We start from the raw sequence: 20,560 nt of genomic DNA on the forward strand, positions 1-20,560 counted from the left end.
GGAGTGAAATCACATGTAAGAAAACATAAAATTTAGAGCACAGTGTAACATACAGAGCTGTCAGAACATTATGTTGTACACCTGAAACTAATATAACATTGTAGGTCAACTCTACTTCAATATGTTGGAAAAAGAAAACACAAAATTTATACAACATTCTAATTGTTTCTTCATTTATCTATTGTATTAAAACAGATTCATGTTTTCCAAACAAGCACTACACTAAAATTAAGTGTACTTTATTTGCTTTTTCTCATTTTTTAATTTCTTTTTTTCATGTTTATCTTTTTTAATTTGGCATCTGTTATTTTGCATTTGTGTTAAAGCAAAGTGCATCATTATTTTCTTATTTCAACCTGGTTGTGCCCATTTCTTTTCGCACTGTTTCTCCAGTTGGTGCCCTTTCTCCACCAAAAACTTCCCCAGTGCAGCTAGGCTGTAGGACATGCTTCTGAAGACAGGGGTCACCCTGGTTTCTAAGCAGCAATGGGAGAAATGAGCCTCCAAGTGTTTAATCCTTTTAAGCCTCCTTCCTGTGGGTTGTGTGCACTCCTGACTTTTATGTTCTTAGCAATATAGAAATCAAGGCTTTTTCATGCTATACCTTTGTTCCACCTAGGTCACATCCTCACCAGGAATAACCTTTAAAAGAATGTATGTACATTATTTTTGTGAGTCATTAAAAATAAAACTTGCAAATGAACCAAGATTTTGAATAAAAATAGAAAATATGGGGCAGTGCCTCAGTGGCTCAGCCTGTTAAACATCTGGCTCTTAATTTTGACTCAGATCATGATCTCATGGTCCTGAGATCAAGCCCCATGTCAGGCTCCACACTGGACATAGAGCTTGTTTAAGACTCTCTCTCCCACCGTGCTTGAGTGGCTCAGTCACTTGAGCATTCAGCTCTTGAGTTTGGCGAGGGTCATGATCCCACATTTCATGATATTGAGCCCCATGTCAGGCTTGGTGCTGATAGCACAGGGCCTGCTTGGGATTCTCTCCCTGCCTCCCTCCTCTTCTCTTCCCCTCTTTCTCCCTCTCTGTCTGACCCTCCCCTGCTCTCTGTCTCAAAATAAGTAAGTAAACTTTAAAAAAAAATCTCTCTTCTCCTCTCTCTGCTCCTCCCCTGCTTGTATTCTCTCTCACTCAAAAAAGAAATAAATAAAATAAAAATATTACACAGTTTCTGTGTTCCTTCTTATCATTTAATAATAACATGCTGCTTATATAAATATTGTTTACAATTAACTTTGGATATAATTGATGAAGTAATAACTGCCATTTATTAAATGTTTGGGATACACCAGTGTTTCATGCTAAGTACATATATATATGCATTTGTTCAAATGCATCAGTTACAACCTGTTTGAAAATTATTGATCTACTTTTGTATTTTAATGTCTATTAAGACTTTTCTCAAAAACTTAGTTTTTCTTCAATACTAATTAGGGTTCTTAGTTCTCAGTGTGAAAGCTCTGTTTCCTCTCTTTAAGTTTGCAAATTTTAAATTAAAGATGAAGGAAATCCTAAGTGCCATTTCTTTTTCCTTTCCTGCAGCGTTTGTCCAACGGTTCTATAGACTCAACTGATGAAACTAGCCAAATAGTCGAACTGCAAGAATTACTTGAAAAGCAGAACTATGAAATGGCTCAAATGAAGGAACGTTTAGCAGCTCTCTCTTCCCGAGTGGGGGAGGTGGAACAAGAAGCAGAGACAGCAAGAAAGGATCTTATTAAAACAGAAGAAATGAACACTAAATATCAAAGGGACATTAGGGAGGTAAGTGATTCATAACATTTTCAGTCTTTGCTTTCTGAATGCTGCTTCTGAGCTGCTTTCTGCAAATCTCCCACAATGACATATAATCTTTATTACATCTATTCAGAAGACCCTAATTTGGGATGCATTATATTATATATGAAACATGTCCTCTAAGGCAAAAATAGTTTATTTACTTTACCAACCCTTTAAATATGCATGTAGAGAAAATTTCATATCAAGCCTCTGGTAGAGTAAAAACTTCCTATAGTTTTTTAATGAATTTTTTAAAAATTATAAGCTGCTAATTTTAAATAGCTTTAGACGTGGGTATGAATAATGAATTTTGCTACACTCTTAGCAAATGGGAATACTAAAAATCATTACTTTAAATTTCCCCCCTCTTATTTTGGTGTTGTGTCTTTGAGTGTGAATGTATATGTGGGAATGTGGAAACCTTTTTTCTCCATGTATTCAGTTCTTAGACATTACATCACTTCATCTGTTTAAAAGATGAAGTATGTGAAAGTTACTGCAGGGGTGCCTGGGTGGCTCAGTCGGTTAGGCCTCCGACTTCGGCTCAGGTCAGATCTCACGTTCGTGGGTTCGAGCCCCGCGTCAGGCTCTGTGCTGAAGGCCAGCTCAGAGCCTGGAGCCTGCTTCTAGTTCTGTGTCTCCTTCTCTCTCTGCCCCTCCCCCTCTCATGCTCTATCTCTCTCTGTATCAAAAATAAATAAAACATTAAAAAAAAGTTACTGCAAAAGATACAGGGAGATTTTTTTGATAATATTGCCTAACCATCTTACCAACTAAGGTGAAATGTTTAGAACCTTTCACTTTCTCACTGTATTTAATTAAAAAGATTATTCATATTTGTGAAAAATTTACCTTTTGCCTTTTTGTCATTTTTACATATTCTTTTAAACTACATATTTTATCTCATTTATATTTTGCATATAATTAACTAGTTGTTATTGGAGTTGACTCTACTCCATGTATTCAATTATTTTCTTCCCAGTCCCTCTTGAGCCCATTTTACTTACTTTTGCCTCCAACATCCCATCAAATCTGTTTTTATTGAAGTCATTGCTGACCTCCCTGTTGTTAAACATGAGCCCAGTCATTTCTCCAGCTTATCCTGTCCTGTTTCCCAGATGCCTGGAAAATTAACATATTCTCAAAATTAACATATTCAAGACCGTTTTCCTGATACTCTCTCACCCCCAAGGAACCAGTTTCTTGTAGTCTTGCACATCTCGCCTGTCTTCAGTGGCGTTACTGTTGTTCAGACCAAAAGCCTTGGAGCTGTCCTTGGTACTTGATTTCACTCACACACTGCATTTGATTCAGTCACAATCCCATATCCAACTTCAAAATCTATCAGTAATGTGACCTCATCTTACAATATTTACGGCTCTAACTTATTCCACACAATCACCATCTCTCTCTAAATTATTACAGTAGCCTTGTGACTTCCTTCTACCTTTGACTTTCTCACTTAAGTCTATACTCAACTTAGCAGCCTGAGTGACCTGTTATAATGTTAAGCTAGTTCAAGTTACCTTTCTGCTTCAATGGCTACCTATCTTACAGTAAAATCTAAGTCTTTGCAGTGGCCTATGAGTCATGTACAATCTCCACTATGACCTTTCTGACCTCTAGGAACTCATCTCCTTTTTCATTTATGCCACTCTGTTCAGTTAAGATGGCCTCTTGGACTAGCTAGACCTATTCTGTTGAGTTTTCTTTTCCCTCTTCCTTTTGCTCAAATGTTTTCTTCTCAGTGATGTATTCCCTAACCTTGTTATTTGCACGTGGACACTCTTCCTCTTCTTTAATTTTCTTTGTTTTGTCTCACAGTATATACTGCCATCTGACACAATATGCACTTTACCGATTTACCTGTTTGTCATACACCTCCCTCTCCACTATACGTAAAGATTCATAATGGCGGGATTTTTTGTTTTGTCGTGTTTTGTTCACTGTTCTATTCTAATCACCTACACAACTACTGACCTTCTATTAGGCATTCAAAACAACTTTGCTAAAAGAATGAATATTTGTAGCTGTTTGATGTAAATATCAAAAGGCATGGATGAGATTAGAATGTGTACGAAAACAATACCTACTGTCTCAGAAAGAAGGTGGATGATCCATGAAGTGGCTGGCTGCTCTACCACCATGCAAATGGTGTACTGTGCTCTCTACTGCTTTATATGAATTGATCATTCAAACACATGTCTCTCATCTTCACTCCTCAGCTGAAGGGTTGCTGCTCTTCTATATCACTGTTAAGAAACACTCAGATTCCTGTCCAGTAAACTATTTCTTGAGCTCTTGCTTATCCCAATTTCTTCATTCTCTTCATCCCAGAGTTAGCCATTTTTCTTTCATTTAGCACTCCTTTCTCTTGCCACCTCTCTTCATGTGTATCTAGTGCAGTGTCACTGGTAGTATCTGTAACACAGTATCTCCAGATACTCCTTTCTTATTGACTATGTAAAAATAATTCCTTAAGTCTAATAGTTTTTGGGTGTAGGTGACAAAAAGCTAAGTCAGATGGAAAATATCTATCATCTGGTGCCAGATTTTTTTTATTATTAGGAATCTCTTCTAATAAGTAAGGTATTCTGCGTTCATGTGGAATTCTTTTAAAATATAACTATTCATGGGGCATCTGGGTGGGTGGCTCAGTCAGTTAAGTGTCCTATTTCAGCTCAAATCATGATCTCATGGTTTGTAAGTTCGAACCCCATATCAGGCTCTTTGCTGACAGTTCAGAGCCTGGAGCCTGCTTTGGATTCTTTGCCTCCTTCTCTCTGCCCCTCTCCTGCTCACACTCTGTCTGCCTCTCTCTCTCTAAAAATAAATAAAAACATTAAAAATTTTAAATATAATTATTCTTATCAGCTCTAAAATTTTTATGTAGTTATATTTTAGAAGAGATTCATGAAGAAAGAATATCTTTCATCATTCACCTCTAAAGGGAGGTTGCAAACACAGGTATTTCAAGAGCTAGTCAGGCAATATAAATGTATGACACATTCAGCAGTGAAGGTGTAACATCAGAAGTGCTAGAGTTAATGAGACTTGGACAAGAAACTTATACACTGCCTGAGTTTCTGTATACGTCATGTGTGCTCTGTGTGTGTGTGTGTGTGTGTGCATGCACACGCACACGTGTTTGCATATGTGTGTTAAGGACACCATGAAGGCCAAATAAAGTATATCCAAAAAAGGTCAGATTGTCACAAAGTCTGGGTTTTCTGCTAGGAAATTCTTAAAGCCCAACCATGAAGACTATTACACGTGTATTATATTTAATTTCTCTAATTTCTTACATCTCTTCTCTATCCAAAAGATACATGTCATTTTACCTATTTTTCTCAGGTGAAGTAAGGTGACTGGGCAAAGGCATATGCACTGCCCTCCCAGCACTCCACTCCTTCCAAACCCCCAGCACCAGGATGACACAAGATCAGTCCAGCTCCAAAACCTGTGTTCTTTCACTATGAGCAGCTTCTAAAATCAACAAAAGAGAATCATTTATCAATGATACCACCAGCATAAAAAATGCAGCTGCACTAGGACCACCACTGAAATGATCAATCTTTTGCTCTTTCTTTCCAATAATAAGAAAAACTTGTACTTTAAAAGTATCAATTACACTAAAAACTCCAGCTTCTCTTAGGAGCACTTGTACCCCAATGTTCATAGCAGCACTGTCAACAATAGCCAAAACATGGAAAGAGCCTAAATGTCCATCACCTGATGAGTGGATCAAGAAAATGTGGTATATATACACAAGGGAGTACTACATGGCAATGAGAAAGAATGAAATATGGCCATTTGTAGCAAAGTGGATGGACCTCGAGGGTGTCATGCTAAGCGAAATAAGTCAGGCAGAGAAGGAAAGATACCATTATGTTTGCACTCATAGATCTAACAGAACAGAGAAACCTAATGGAGGACCAGAGGAGAGGGGAAGGGGGAAAGAGAGTTGGGGACAGAGAGGGACACAAAACCTGAGAGACTATTGAATACTGAAAATGAACTGAGGGTTGAAGGGGAAGGGGGGGAGGGGGGAAAAGAGGTGGCGGTGATGGAGGAGGGCACTTGTGGGGAAAAGCCCTGGGTGTTGTATGGAAACCAATTTGACAATAAACTATTTAAAAAAAAAAAGAAAGAAAACAACAACAAAACTCCAGCTTCTGCTTTTGTAGTCCTAACTGACAATCTATTCATAGCCTGTGGACACCCAGGGTCCACTAGGTTGCAAGCTTTTTTAGGAGGAAAAAAATGGGGGCACCTGGGTGACTCAGTCAGTTAATGTTCTTAGATTGTGATCTTGCAGTTGTGGGATGGGGCCTCACTTAGGGCTCTGTGTTGAGCATGGATCCTTCTTGGGATTCTCTCTCTCCCTCTCTCTTTCTCTCTGCCCTTCCTACCATGTGCTAAGTCTCTGTGAAAATAAATAAATTTTTAAAAAAGTGATTCTTCTTACTATGCAATGTGTAGCATTTTTGTATTGTATAAGCCCTATATATTTGTTGATTAAGGAAAAAACGGAGAATAGAAAAAACCATATAATTCAAAGCTGCAATGAGTTTTGCTTTACATGTGAGGACTGTCTAATATATCTAAAATGAATTATGTAAGTACATTTTATTAATGCTTTTAGAATGTATTTTTGTCATTATTCCTTGTCAATAAGTAAGTCTATTTAAAATTTACTTTCTTTGATGACTATAAGATGTATACTTTATTTTTTTATTATTTTTTCTTTTTCAAAATTTTATTTAAATTCTCATTAGTTAACATACAATGCAGGATTGGTTTCAGAAATAGACCTCAGTGATTCATCACTCACATACAACACCCAGTGATCATCCTAACAAATGCCTCCTTAATACCCATAACCCATCTAGCCCATCCTCCACCCATCTCCCTCCATCAACCTCAGTTTGTTTCCTGTCATTAGGAGAATCTTACGGTTGGGGCACCTCGGTGGCTCAGTCGGTTGAGCTTCCAACTTCAGCTCAGGTCATGATCTTGAGGTTCGTGGGTCTGAGCCCCCAGTCGGGCTCTGTGCTGACAGCTCAGGGCCTGGAGCTGCTTCAGATTCTGTGCCTCTGTCTGTCTGTGTCTCTCTCCTTCAAAGATAAACATTAAAAAAGAGAGAGAGAGCCTCTTATGATTTGTTTACCTCTCTCTTTTTCCTCCCTTCCAAATGTTCATCTGTTTTGTTTCTTAATTCCACATAGGAGTGAAATTATAGTAAAATTTACTTTCTTTGAAATTTTGTCTTAGTTGTTCCTTAAATTGACTGTGACCTATAAGTAGTTGGGGGCTGTAGTAAAGTGAAGCATAGTGCACATACTAGAAAAAAAGACAGTCTTATAACAGGCTTAACTCTCCACTTTTTAATTAAGAAAGCTACTAACTGATGTGGAGGGGGCACCTGAGGTGGCTTAGTCAGTTAAGTGTTTGACTCTTGTTTTCAGCTCAGGTCATTATCTCATGGTTTGTGAGTTCAAGCCCTCCATTGGGCTCTGTGCTGACAGTGCAGAGCCTGCTTGGAATTCTCTCTCTCTCCCACTCTCTCTCCTTCACTTGTGCTCCCTCTCTTTCTCTCTCAAAAAACAAATAAATAAACTTTAAAAAAAAAAGAAAGCTACTAATTTAATATTGTGTTAAGTTTTATGAAAACAAATGCAAATATTATGCAAAGTAGACATGCAAAAGAATTAGAATTTAAATTCTATATTATTTTGTGAATAAAACCAGCTTATCTTTCCAACTTCTTATTAAGAGTATTAAGAGTTCTTCAAAAATTCTTAATTAGATAATGCGTATCAATTTTGTCTTCTCCATTATCCTAAACATGGGAGTTTTATTTTTTAGTTTACTGGGTCTGAGTTACTATAGGGTTATATTTAATTTGAAGTAATAACATTTATTTGTACACCAACATTAGGTCAAGAGATAATTGAATCTTTGCACTGTTTCTCTCCTTCTTTAGGGAGCAGTTTTTAGAGACTAGAAAAGCTTCCTGTTTTAGAATTTCCAAGTGACACACAGGGAAAAGATATTCCTCCAACTTGTAAATTCAAAATTTATTTTTGGCAACACAGCTTGCAGTTAAAAATTGAATCTCCCACATGAATCACTGAATTAAAAATGCAGCACCAACATCTATGCAGTGACTCCTGCATGCAATGTATGCCATAGAGTCAGTTCAGCTAATTATAGGCACAGTCATAATTAATAATCGAAAAGCTATTATTTATGGAGTCTTTATTAGGCATAAACTACAAAGGCACTTAAAATATTTTATCACAACAATGTTAAATGGTAGGTATCAATATCCCAACCAAAAACAGAAAACAAAACAGACAAGCAAACAAACAAACCAAAAAGGAAAGAAAGAAAGAAAAAGAGAGAGAGAATGAGTTATAGAAAAGTTAACCAACATTCATCCATGATAACTGAGTTAATTAGTAGCAAAAACTGGGATTTGGAGCTAGTGTTTAATACTCCAATGCTCATGTTGTCAAGAAACATATATGTGTTTTTAACTGAATTTACTGCTGTTATAATTTTGTAAGAAATTTATATATGTAGGCTAGATTGAGAATTCTTGTTTGGCTACAAAAAAATTGACACAACATTCCCAGAATTCTATATGAAAATGTAATTAAGAAAATACAGTTTAACAATTTTAAGCACTCTGAAGGAATCCTCTAAGATGACTTTATCCTCTCTCATTGGGCCAAAAAAATACTCTAAAATTGACAAAGTCAAAATTTCAATCCTGTATATATATTAAGAAAGTCAAAATTTTAAATAAAGGCTTTTTAAATAGCTTTTGTTTGTGTTGTCTAAAATCTAGAGATGTGTAGATAATGTTGAAAAAATTAATCTGGGTAATATTTTGCCAAATTAATGGATTAATTGAAAGCCATACATTTGAACTTTAATATTAACATAATGATCAAGTAGTCTTTAATTGGATCGTGAAGGTCAGTAGTATTGACGTGGACAAAAATAAGTAATAAAAATGCATTCCAGACACAAATGAAGTCTAAGAGTGCATTAGTTTCTTGAGGCTCCCAGAACAAATTGCCACAAACTGGATGGCTTAAAACAACAGTTTTATTTTTCAATAAAATTTAATTTATATTTAAAAATTAATTTAAAACAACAGTTATTTTTTCACCACTTTGGAAGAGCAAAATCTGAAGTCAAGATTTCAGCAGGGCCATTCTCCTCCCTCTGAAGGCTATAGTGAAGAATCCTTTGCAAACTCTTCTAGCATGTGGTGGTTGCTAGCAATCCTGGTCTTCTTGGCTGATGGCAATATGACTACAATCTCTGTTTCGCTCTTCACCTTGTCTTTTTCTCTGTATGTCTCCCTGTCCTCAAATCTGCCCCTCCTTACAAGAATACCCGTTATTGGATTTAAGGTCCACCCTAATCCTCTATGACCTCATCCTGATTACATCTACAAAACCCTTTTTATAAATGTCACATTTATAGGTCCCAGGTGGACCTATATGAATGTGATGGGGTTTTTTTCAGTAGTTGGTAGGGAGGGGTGCGGGGTACCCTATTTATCCCAGTACATAGAGAGAGAAGTGTCAGGTCATGAAGCTACTTGTTTTCCAGGCTTTGTCACTCAGATGTTCACTGAAGATGGAGGGTGACATATTAAGGTATTTAACCCAAGAAGCAGTACAATCAGACTGGCATTTAGTATTACCTCTTGGTTAACAGTGTAGAGAGTAAGGAAGCAAGAAAAAGACCAGTAGCAAGACACAGGTTAGGTTATTAAGTGGGGAGTTAAGGTGAAGATTTCAAGGATGATTCTAAGAAGAAAAGCTGATTTGACTAGGCAGGGGGACTGAGGACATAATGGGTTTCATGGTAGAAATACTGTTTTTTAATTGCTTTTAATTTTTATATGTACATAAGTTTTCAAAGACAAATAATATCAAAAGGGTACAAATCTTTTAAAAAAAATTTTTTAATGTTTTATTTATTTTTGAAACAGAGAGAGACAGAGCATGAGAGGGGGAGGGGCAGATAGAGAAGGAGACACAGAACCGGAAGCAGGCTCCAGGCTCTGAGCTAGCGTTCTGCACAGAGCCTGACGGGGGGCTTGAGCTCACAAACGTGAGATCTGACCTGAGCCGAAGTCAGAGGCTTAACTGACTGAGCCACCCAGGTGCCCCTAATTAAAAAAAAATTTTTTTTTAATGTTTTATTTATTTTTGGAACAGAGAGAGACAGAGAATGAGAGGGGAGGGGCAGAGAGAGAAGGAGACACAGAACTGGAAAGAGGGTACAAATCTAAACATATGCACGTGCACGCACACATACACAAACACACACAGTGTGCCCACCTACTTTCCATCTTATTGCCTGAGATTCTTCATTTTAATCCTTTAGCTGTTAGTTGTGGTATTTTCACTCTTATTTAATCAATGCCTTGCTATTATATGAGGATTTTAGTTTTTTTAGGTTTGCTTATTTATTTTGGAGAGACAGAGTGAATACAAGTGGGGGTGGGGGCTCAGAGAAAGAGGGAGAATCTCAGCAGGCTCCACAATTGAAAGCACAGAACCCAATGGGGGGGCTTGAACTCACCAACCTTGAGATCAGGACCTGAGCCAAAATCAGGAGTCAGATGCTTAATCAGCTGAGTCACCTAGACACTGAGAGGATTTTGACTTTTTTATCCTCTCCTTTTCTCTTCCACCCATCCTTCCACTATAATTACCCCCAAATCACACTAAATGTCACCATGATTGTGGCTGTGTAAATAATTTCCACAACTGATCCAAGTAGTAGTTTCCTATGATAGCATTCTTTTCGTAGTACAGCTTTTTGTTTTTCCAGGATTTTATTAATTACTTGATACATTTATTTCCCTACTTGTTTTTAAAACTATGGTGTATCTTGCCAGCCACTCCACCAGACTAGTAAAATTCCATAATTTCATTCAGTATGGTCTGTGATCAAGCAGATAATTTATCATTCTTATTTTCTTTCAATCATTCCTTTTTTCTCTTCCCTCCAAGCCTGATCTTTACAAGCTTATCTGTAAGTCTGTTTCATTGCTTTAGCTGTAGTTGTGGAATTTACTTCTGCTATCATCTTGAAAATCCAAGACAGAAAAGTGGTCAAGGTCCCTAAAGCAGAAAGGCATGAAATCTAGGGCACAGATAATGATTAAAATTTGGAGAGAAGGTGAATACCTTTTCTAAAACTAAAAGCTAGAGGTTAAGGATTTGTGCATATGGTTATTTCCAGGTGGTGATGAGGGAAAATTGGGACATTTGAAGGACTATCCATTTAAGAGATTCTATTTTTTTTTTTTTGAAAACTGGAAGAAAATGTATCTGCTCTGTGCATGTAGCGAGACTGACTCCAGATCCTGAAGGGGAGAGGACCAGAAGGACTAATTAGGAACATTTATCAAAGTAATTTGGAGAATATCATGTGGAAACCACCACCACCACCTCAATTTTAGGCTCCTTATGCAAAGGAGTTCCCCACATTATCAGGAAAGCACAGCAGGTCCATGAGCCTCACTTCCACAGCTGTCTTTTCTTAATATCTTTTTATAGAAAGTAGGTTATCCACCTACTAATAAATGTTCATGAAGCTGTTAGGAAGACAAAATCATCTCCATATCATCTATGAATTAGATGGTTTAAAAACTATAGTTGAGTAGGGTGCCTGGGCGGCTCAGTCAGCTGAGCGTCTGACTTCGCCTCAGATCATGATCTCACAGTCTGTGGGTTCGAGCCCCGCGTTGGGTTCTGCACTGACAGCTCAGAGCCTAGAGCCTGCCTCATATTTTGTGTCTCCCTCTCTCTCTGCCCCTTCCCTGCTCGTACTCTGTCTCGCAACAATAAATCAGTGTTACAAAATTTTTTAATAAAATTTTAAAAAATTATAGCTGAGAATATTATTAATGCCATGGTTATTCCATTTGCACTGATAGCTAGTGTTCATTGAGTTCTCTGAATTCTTTTTGTAATTAGAATATATGTAACAAGGAAAATGGTTGTTCCAAGGTCAGTTGTTCATTTGTGAATGTCACTCTAATTTACTTTTCTGGGGGCCTCCTTTTTTTTTTTTTTTTTTTTTTAACAAATGTTTATTCATTTTTGAGAGAGAGAGCATGAGCAGGGAAGGAGCAGAGGAGGAGGGGGCAGAAAATCCAAAGCAGCCTAAGTGCCGACAGCAGCAAGCCTGTTGCAGGCTTGAACTCACTAACCATGAGATCGTGACCTGAGTTGAAGTCATACACTCAACCGATTGAGCCACACAGGTGCCCCTACCTCCTTTTTTAACCACTGAGTTACTCTTATTTATATATGAAGATGAGGATGCTGATGATATTGGTTATCCTTATTTGAAGGTTGCTTGCAGTTGGAATGGTAGCCACCATTTTACTGATTTTATGGTTTACAACTATACCCTTAATTGTACTTATCTCTACTGTATAATGAGCTAATTTATCTGCCACTACTTTTCTAATACCAATTCTAAGTAGGCAGTTTCATGTACTCCATTGCATTCTCAGAGAGAGAAACCTTTTGTTAACCTGAGATGGAAGAAGAATTCTGACAGATAAGTTGGGAAAATTCACATGAAATTTTGCATACCTTCCATGAATGGAAAGGAATGAATATTACTTCAAGGAAACAGTAGTCTTTATATCTTACTATTTTATTTAAAAAACAAGACAATACATTAAACTCTCTGAAAATCTGATGTTAATTTATTTGTTATTTTAATTGTAGGCCATGGCACAGAAGGAAGATATGGAAGAAAGAATCACAACCCTTGAGAAACGTTACCTCAGTGCCCAGAGAGAATCTACCTCCATACATGACATGAATGATAAATTAGAAAATGAGTTAGCAAATAAAGAGGCCATCCTACGGCAGGTTGAGTATCTCTGTCTTGGTTTTGTTCTGGTCCATGTGTGCTCTCACCATTCTCACAAAACACGGAGCAAATAAAATATGGTATTTCTTGGCATTCAACTGTTCTCTAAACTTTAGAATGGAACTGACCAAACATGTGATTTCCAGCATGTAATTTACAAATTTGTCTTAATAATAATAAAAATAATGACTAATATTTACTTTGGGTCTAGACATGAACCAGACACTGCTAAGAAGTTAACATGTATTACCTCACTTAAATATAACCACCACCTATGAAGTAAGCACAGTTATACTGAGGCACTAAGGTTCAGAGACATAAAAATTTTACCAATGTCACACAGCTGGTAAATGCCACTTACTAATGGGAGCCAAAGTCTATTTAGCAGCAGAGCAGGAGTGGACAAACTATGGCCCATGTGCCAAACCTATAGCTCTGTTTTATAAATAAAGTTTTATTGAAACATAGCCATACTCATTTATTTAATCATTGTCTGTGACTGTTTTTGTGCTACAACAGTAGAATTGAATAGTTGGAACACAGACTAAATGATACACAAAGTCTGAAATATTTATTATCTGGCCCTTCAGAGAAAGAAGTTTTGCCAACACTATCTCTAGAGCATGGGCTATTTATCATTGTGCTACATCTCCTCTCTTACTGCAGTTAATACTGTAATTTTCAATAATATGCTATCATGGTACGTCTGAAGTCTCAGCATTGAGTTATATTCCATTTGTCCACATTTATCCTCACTAGTAACTCTTATTTCTTTTTGCTGCCCTCGGCAAGAGCTATATTTTTAATGTGCTGAATTTTATTGAGGCATGTGAGTAAGTAATAAATGAATGAGTACATTTCTCTTTTTGCACAGTAAGTATGGTATTAGTGGCTGATTTTAAATCTAGAATAAAAATGGCAGAAACCCTAGCGACTGGTGTTTGTTTTCCTTACTGTGACTCTTTGTCTCTTTTTCCATCCCTATTTCAGATGGAAGAGAAGAACAGACAGTTGCAAGAGCGTCTTGAGCTGGCTGAGCAAAAGTTGCAGCAGACTATGAGGAAAGCTGAAACCTTGCCCGAAGTCGAGGCTGAACTGGCTCAGAGGATCGCGGCCCTGACAAAGGTACTGCCATCACTTAGTCAGTCTAGATGTACTTACGGCAGTGACTCGTGATCCACACGGGATCTATAGATTTTCTTTAGGTTCTATAAAATTTATTTCATCTTTATTATATTGGTTTGTTACTTATGAGTTTTCCGCATTATAGGTCTTATTTATACTGACATGAATGATTTACATATGAATGTGATTTGATACCTTTGCCTGTTTAAACATTAGCAAAAACAAAACTTTAGGTTCTGTTGGTTAATTTTCCATGCTAATATTTGTACATTAGAATAATCACTGAATAGAACCAAATAATGATGAAATTTAATATGTATATAGATAAGTTAGAATAATCTTTTAGGTTTAACAGAAGATGTTTGGTATTAAAAATGTAGGAAATATCATAAGCAGTTCTTTCCTTTCTAACTGTATATGAAAACATTTGTTAGAAGTTGGGAGTTAGCTTTGCAAAAGTCTAAATTCTAAAGTTAGTAAATAGAAAGAAGTTTTAATAGTTAAAATTTCTTTTGAAATCTCAGAAATATTCAAAATTATCTGCCATGTTATGGCTGTCAAATCTGCAATTATCTGCATATTTTAGAATTTTGCAACCACTGTAATGTTAAAAATGACTAGTTTGGGGGAGCCTGGGTGGCTCAGTCGATTAAGCTTCTGACTTCGGCTCAGGTCATGATCTCGTGGTTCAAGAGTTCAAGCCCCATGTCGGGCACTGTGCTGACAGCTCGGAGCCTGGAGCCTTCTTCAGATTCTTTGTCTCTGTCTCTCTCTGCCCCTCCTCCATTCACACTCTGTCTCTTTCTCAAAAATTTTTTTTAATTTAAAAATGACTGTTCTTATCATTCACAGTCAAATGGAAATGGCAGTGCTTCAAAATGAGTATGTCACTATGATAAAAGTTTAGATTTTCTCACTGAAATCATGTTTTACTTTTAATATCAGTTCAAAAATGTACAAACATTTTAGATGTTCATGCAGTCATTGCTCAGTGCTACATTTTCCATGCACCCTGGTAAATAGGTAAGATAGATATGTGAACTGCAAGTTACAAATTCTGGCATTAGGGATTATCCAAAACAGTCGATGTAGCCATATAAAAGTAGGCACACACATTTGCTTTCCCAAAACAGTAAATAATTAAGAGGAACAGTAGACTGATGCCTATTGGTTAAAATAGGAAACTTAGGTAGTGAAAAGACAAGTATTTTCAAAGTAGAGAAGGGTTAGAAAGTATTAGATTAGTTGCTTGTCTACAGAGTATTGGAATAACTAGCTGATTAGGATAATGTCACAGTCTGGATCCCTCCATAGTCATAGGCCTACCATAAACCCTTCTGGCAATTTTAGAAATGTGTTCTTTCTAAAATAAAGATAAATTTATCATTTAATTTGAGAAATATTCTCTAAATTATATAAAAATGTGCAACTATGGTAGTTTTTTATTTTTTTATTGCGAGCACCTTTTAAATTACTCAAATATGGATAAGGATATATATGTGTGTATACACACACACCACACACACACACACACACACACACACACACACATACACACACACTAAGCTCTTCATTTGAACAACATGAACTTTTACAGAGTTATTGAATTGAACTATTTCGGGAACTTTAAGCAAGTGTCTAAATAATAAAAATAATTTTGTAAAAATTTAGTGTAAAATAACCATCAATACTACCCTGAGTAAAACACAAGAAAGTCTGGAATCTCTCCCAAAGTAACACATATAAAATTATCCAAATAATTGCTCCTAATTAACCTCTGATGGACTGAGGACAAAATATACTTTAAAATATAATACCTGATTTATTAGGCTGCAAAAATATATATTTCTAGGTATTCTAAATTTAGAGTATAAAAAAAATTGAAATAGGTGTCTTATCTTTTTTTCCCCTCATTTTTTCCTCTGGTGCTCTTATTTATTTTTGATACATATACTCATTCATGTCCCCAAAATAATTTCCTCAGTTTACTTCTAACTAATAATATATTGCTAAAATTTAACTTCATCTGAATTCTTCTGATTTCTTCCTTTTCAATAGAGTTTTACCCTTCTTAAGAAGTGGTAAAAATGCTAGAATTCACTGTGCTTCTCTATTTTACTGCTTTCTCTTCAGACGGACTTTGTATCAACACCATTATTTCAACTAGAGTTTCTAGATTATTGCCATATTTAATACACACTTGTCTAGAGAAGAGATTTTATCCTCAACACATTCCCTATGCCTGTCACATTTTTATAACATTTGAAGATGCTCTTTCATTTGTTTTCCCAAGTTTTATGGCTACAATGATCTTGCACTTTTTCTTCTCCTCTGTTCACACACCTTTAGGGACTGTCTCTAGAACCCGTTTTATTTATTTTTTCACTTTCATTCCATTTTCAATATCTCACTGTTACTAATCATCATAATCTTTTTCTACTTATTATTTTTGATACTAAAGTAAAGACATATCTGCGTAGCTTAAATCTAGGCTTCCTTCTCCTGTATTATCAATGGAATTCTACATCATGCTTCAGACATTTTATTTGGCCCATATATTTTTTTCTGCTTTTATTATCTGCTACCTATCGTTTTCTTCTCTTTGGTCCTCCCCTCTGATTTTTATTTCTTCTCCATTTCCAAATCGACTAATGTTTTTATCAAAGCCAATTAGGTGTGTAATTTCCTTTAAACTTTAACTCATTTGAAATTTTCCTATATCAGGGCACCTGGGTGGCTTAATTGGTTAAGCCTCCAACTTTGGCTCAGGTCATGAACTCACATTCATGGGTTCAAGCCCCAAGTCTGGAGCCTGCTTCAGATTCTGCATCTCCCTGTCTCTCTGTCCCTCCCCTTTTCATGCTCTGCCTCTCTCAGTCTCAAAAATAAATAAAACATCAAAAAAATTTTTTTTTCCTGTGTCAAAGTAAAGAGTGAAACCAAGATAAGCTCTATATCCCATCAAGTAGCACAAAAAATAGATTGTTTTTGTGTGATTTTTGTTTTTACACTACTTACTTAAACTACAGTCTTCACGAGGCTAAGATGAACATAAATAAATAGTAGTTGAAATTGATCCCAGTGTTTGTTTAGAAATGATGTCTGAATTTATTCTTTGGTTGATAATGTGCATCTGTGTGTGTACCTGTGTGTGTTTGAGGAGGTGTAGATAAGGAAAGCTCATTTAAAGCTTTAGAAACTCAGAAGTATTGATTAATGACTATGGATAAAAGTTAAATTTTGGCTATGGAAAGTATACACAAAATTAACCAATAAAGACTTCGGGATCCCAGTTTTATGATTTATGATGTTTACTTCTCTAATTAAAATGCATATTCCCTCAGCAAGGACATAATTTGTGCTGAATTCCATAAGGGATTTCATCCATTTTTAGTACCAATAAAACATATCAACAATAACAAAGGAATTTAAACTTAACAGTATTTTTGCTCAGTCTTTGAAGTGAATTTTCACAATGTTTGGTATGTTTTCAATAGTTCAGATGGAAAGAGGTAGACGTTTTAAGGACCTTTGGAAGACCTACTTGGCTTGTGTTTTTGAAGAGACGGTTTTGGAAATTGAAATGTTCATGCTTTGACTACCTTGATTCAGTCACCTCATTTTTTATACCACCAACTGTGTGTTAAAATGTACTTTTGAGAGATTACAGATACTATAATGAATTTAGATGATACCATTTCAACAGCATTTTGACCCATTTACTATATTCTTACTTGAATTCTAGGTTTTAAGTGATATTAGAAAACCATTTTGTGGCATTGGGGAACTATGGTAGCTTTCTGTGTTTCTTCTGCTTGGAAATTTGGGGAGAGAAATTGGTTATTTGTTATCCCTTCATTATTTTCCCCATTTATGAAACAAGACTATCAAAAGGAAAATCTTACAAATGTAAATGTTGAGTTACAGTCTATATAAGTATACCAGTTAAATGTTTATTTTATAGATTAGTTGAAATTTGTTGCATTAAATAGTACATATGCATGTGAGCTAATACATGAATAGGCTACTATTTCTTTTCAGGTACTGCATGATATATTTATATATAGTCCTATATTTGCATAAAGTAAGTTTCACTGTTTTAGAATAAACTTATAGACTGTAGTAGAATATGCTCTGGAGTTAAATCTTATAGTTCTGACATAGTATGATATTGATGTTATAAATACTTGTAGTTATGATTAAAATGTTGATTTAACTTTACATGTAATGTGTGCCTAACATACTAATACAGTTCAGCTATCAGCAATGTCACATGTGTTAACACTCTGTGTCTGTGATAACCTGACCGTCACCTCCAAGACATGTAACTAACCCTGGCACCAGGCAAATACTAGCTGACAAAGGCCCCATGCTGTCTGCTCACTTTAGGGCACTATTTTGTTTCCATAGCAACAAATCAATGTAGAAACAGTTTCTGAGTAGTTCCTAGTGTCATTCAAGAGACTTTATAAATAAATATTCTTGCCCTCACAGTATATTGTCACCGTGATAATTTGAAGACTTCCAGTCACTTTCATTTAAAATTTCAAATTCACATCTGAGAAGAGATGCCAAGGTTCTAGACCTATAGTCACACTGTGTATTCAGAGACCAGAAGTCATTTTGTAAGCTTGTCACTGTTGCTGAGGAAATTCAATCCTGCTTGAATTGGAGAATACCCATTATAATTAATCCTGTGGCGTAGGTTTTTCTTGATTTCTACAGGGTTAGGTTTGTAATAAATTTTTTTCCAAATTTATTTCACGTGGGTCATTGTCTTAGCACACACCTCAACATTGAGACACACTGTTTACCTTACTTTTAAGTAATATGATGAACAAACAAACCAAAATATAAAACTTTGAGAAATCTATCAGAGACATATTCTAGTGTTTGGTTTCCCATAATTCCAATTATTACATGACTCTTTCAGAGTTGCTTTAATTCATTATGTAGTAGTCTATCATCGCCAGCCGTCACTAACCTTCCATACCTTAGGTTGGTAGCTTTTTATTTGGGCATATCATTGTTTTTCATTTATAACCATTGACTGCATCGTGTTCACCAGATATCAGTGTAGTTCTTTCCATGTAAAATTCTGTCTATTAAAGTATTAAATTTGCTGTCACATTTTTCTTTTAAGCATTTTGTGCTATGTTCTGTTCAGTGTCAGTGTCTTTAGTTCTGATTTTTCAATTTTGTCCCTCTCCTTTTCCTTGACTTGTTAGTCTGATCCAACCTCTTCTACCTCATCTGATGATTATCAATATGTTATGGAAGCTAAACTACAAGAAATGATCTCCATACGTAGGAAGGTAGTCCTACTGGACTTTACTTTCTATTGCTAAATAGAATTCATCTAAGTTTTTCTTTTCATTTATAAAAATTATGTTATTTTTATTTATTGATAATCAACCATCTGTGCAGTTCAGTGCTTCAGGAGCTTAAGATTGGACAATGGCAGGTTTGTGTTCAAACCATGCACAGTCTGCATGTTACATTTGGCTGATTTCATTGCTCATAAATAAGTCCAATGTTTTGCTGATGCTTGGATGTAACAGGCCTTTGTAGCTGACACATTTCAAGCAATGCTGTTCAGCTGCCTGTTTAAAAAAAGTTTATTTTTTGAAAATTACATTTGCAGTTGGTAGTAGCTTGCTTTACATTTTATTTCAATTTATTTAGAGGTAAAGTGTTAATCAAATCTTACATATCAGGTCCATTTTTCGTATTTCTTAACAGGCTGAAGAGAGACATGGAAACATTGAAGAACGCATGAGACATCTAGAAGGTCAACTTGAAGAGAAAAACCAAGAACTTCAAAGAGTATGTATATTAAAGAACCACTCCCCTCAATCATCAGTCTATGGGCATGTAAGAAATGAATGTCTTTCTTGATGATAGGTTATATTTAAAACCTTATGAATATGCTCTGTGCAATTTAAAGGAAAAAAATGTTTCTGCCAACTTAATCACACCAGACAAAATGAAATCCAATTTAAAAACTAGAAAAATATAAAAACAAACCTGAATATGTTTTAAATGATGGTTATGTCAAGTTTATTTCTTTTTTCTTGACTATAAGGCTAGGCAAAGAGAGAAAATGAATGAGGAGCACAACAAAAGATTATCTGATACTGTGGACAGACTTCTGACTGAATCCAATGAACGCTTACAACTACATTTAAAGGAAAGAATGGCTGCTCTAGAGGAAAAGGTAAAATAACAGAAGAATAGAACCACATGGACATTTATCAACGTTCTTATAAGCATGGTTGTTTATACCCTGCTGTGATTATTGTGTTGCTCGGATGATCCACTTATTTTCCTTAAGTATATATGATATAGTCTTAGAAGTGAACAAACAGTTTCTGTAAAAATGTGTAAGATAAAATTTTAAATGAGTAAAAGTACTGCATGGTATATATATCTTGTATATTATCATGATCATATAGATAAATGTATTAAAATGTATTTTTGTGATGAAAATAATTTAGTTATTCTTGACCTGATATGCAAAAAAGAAAGCAATGAGACAAAAGACAAAAATCGATATTTTGGTGATGTCTCGAATAGTCTGATTTGAACTAGTCAGATATTTCAAGTAACTAAATCTACTGCTAGTCTAAAAGCCAAAATGAGTTAGTGAGTTAATATCACCAATAGGACTAGGGTTAATTCCTCTACAGAGTTTAGGAATCCAGTAATT

General features: G+C 35.7%; 1 protein-coding gene across 8 annotated transcripts in view; it reads left to right on the forward strand.

The window, feature by feature from the left end:
* PPFIA2 (PTPRF interacting protein alpha 2) overlaps nt 1-20,560 on the forward strand; it is a 463,512-nt gene that overhangs the window by 341,783 nt on the left and 101,169 nt on the right. For 6 of the 8 annotated variants that reach the window (XM_029954964.1, XM_029954965.1, XM_029954966.1 and 3 more), the window contains 5 exons: nt 1,561-1,782; nt 12,579-12,725; nt 13,717-13,851; nt 19,594-19,677; nt 19,937-20,068. In XM_029954964.1, the coding sequence (XP_029810824.1) occupies nt 1,561-1,782; nt 12,579-12,725; nt 13,717-13,851; nt 19,594-19,677; nt 19,937-20,068 (720 nt within the window). Of the gene's footprint in view, nt 1-1,560; nt 1,783-12,578; nt 12,726-13,716; nt 13,852-19,079; nt 19,167-19,593; nt 19,678-19,936; nt 20,069-20,560 lie in introns of all 8 variants that reach the window. The other 2 variants (XM_029954962.1, XM_029954963.1) reach the window with 1 other exon arrangement.

Source organism: Suricata suricatta, chromosome 10 (assembly GCF_006229205.1).
Source record: "Suricata suricatta isolate VVHF042 chromosome 10, meerkat_22Aug2017_6uvM2_HiC, whole genome shotgun sequence".
Lineage (NCBI taxonomy): Eukaryota > Metazoa > Chordata > Mammalia > Carnivora > Herpestidae > Suricata > Suricata suricatta.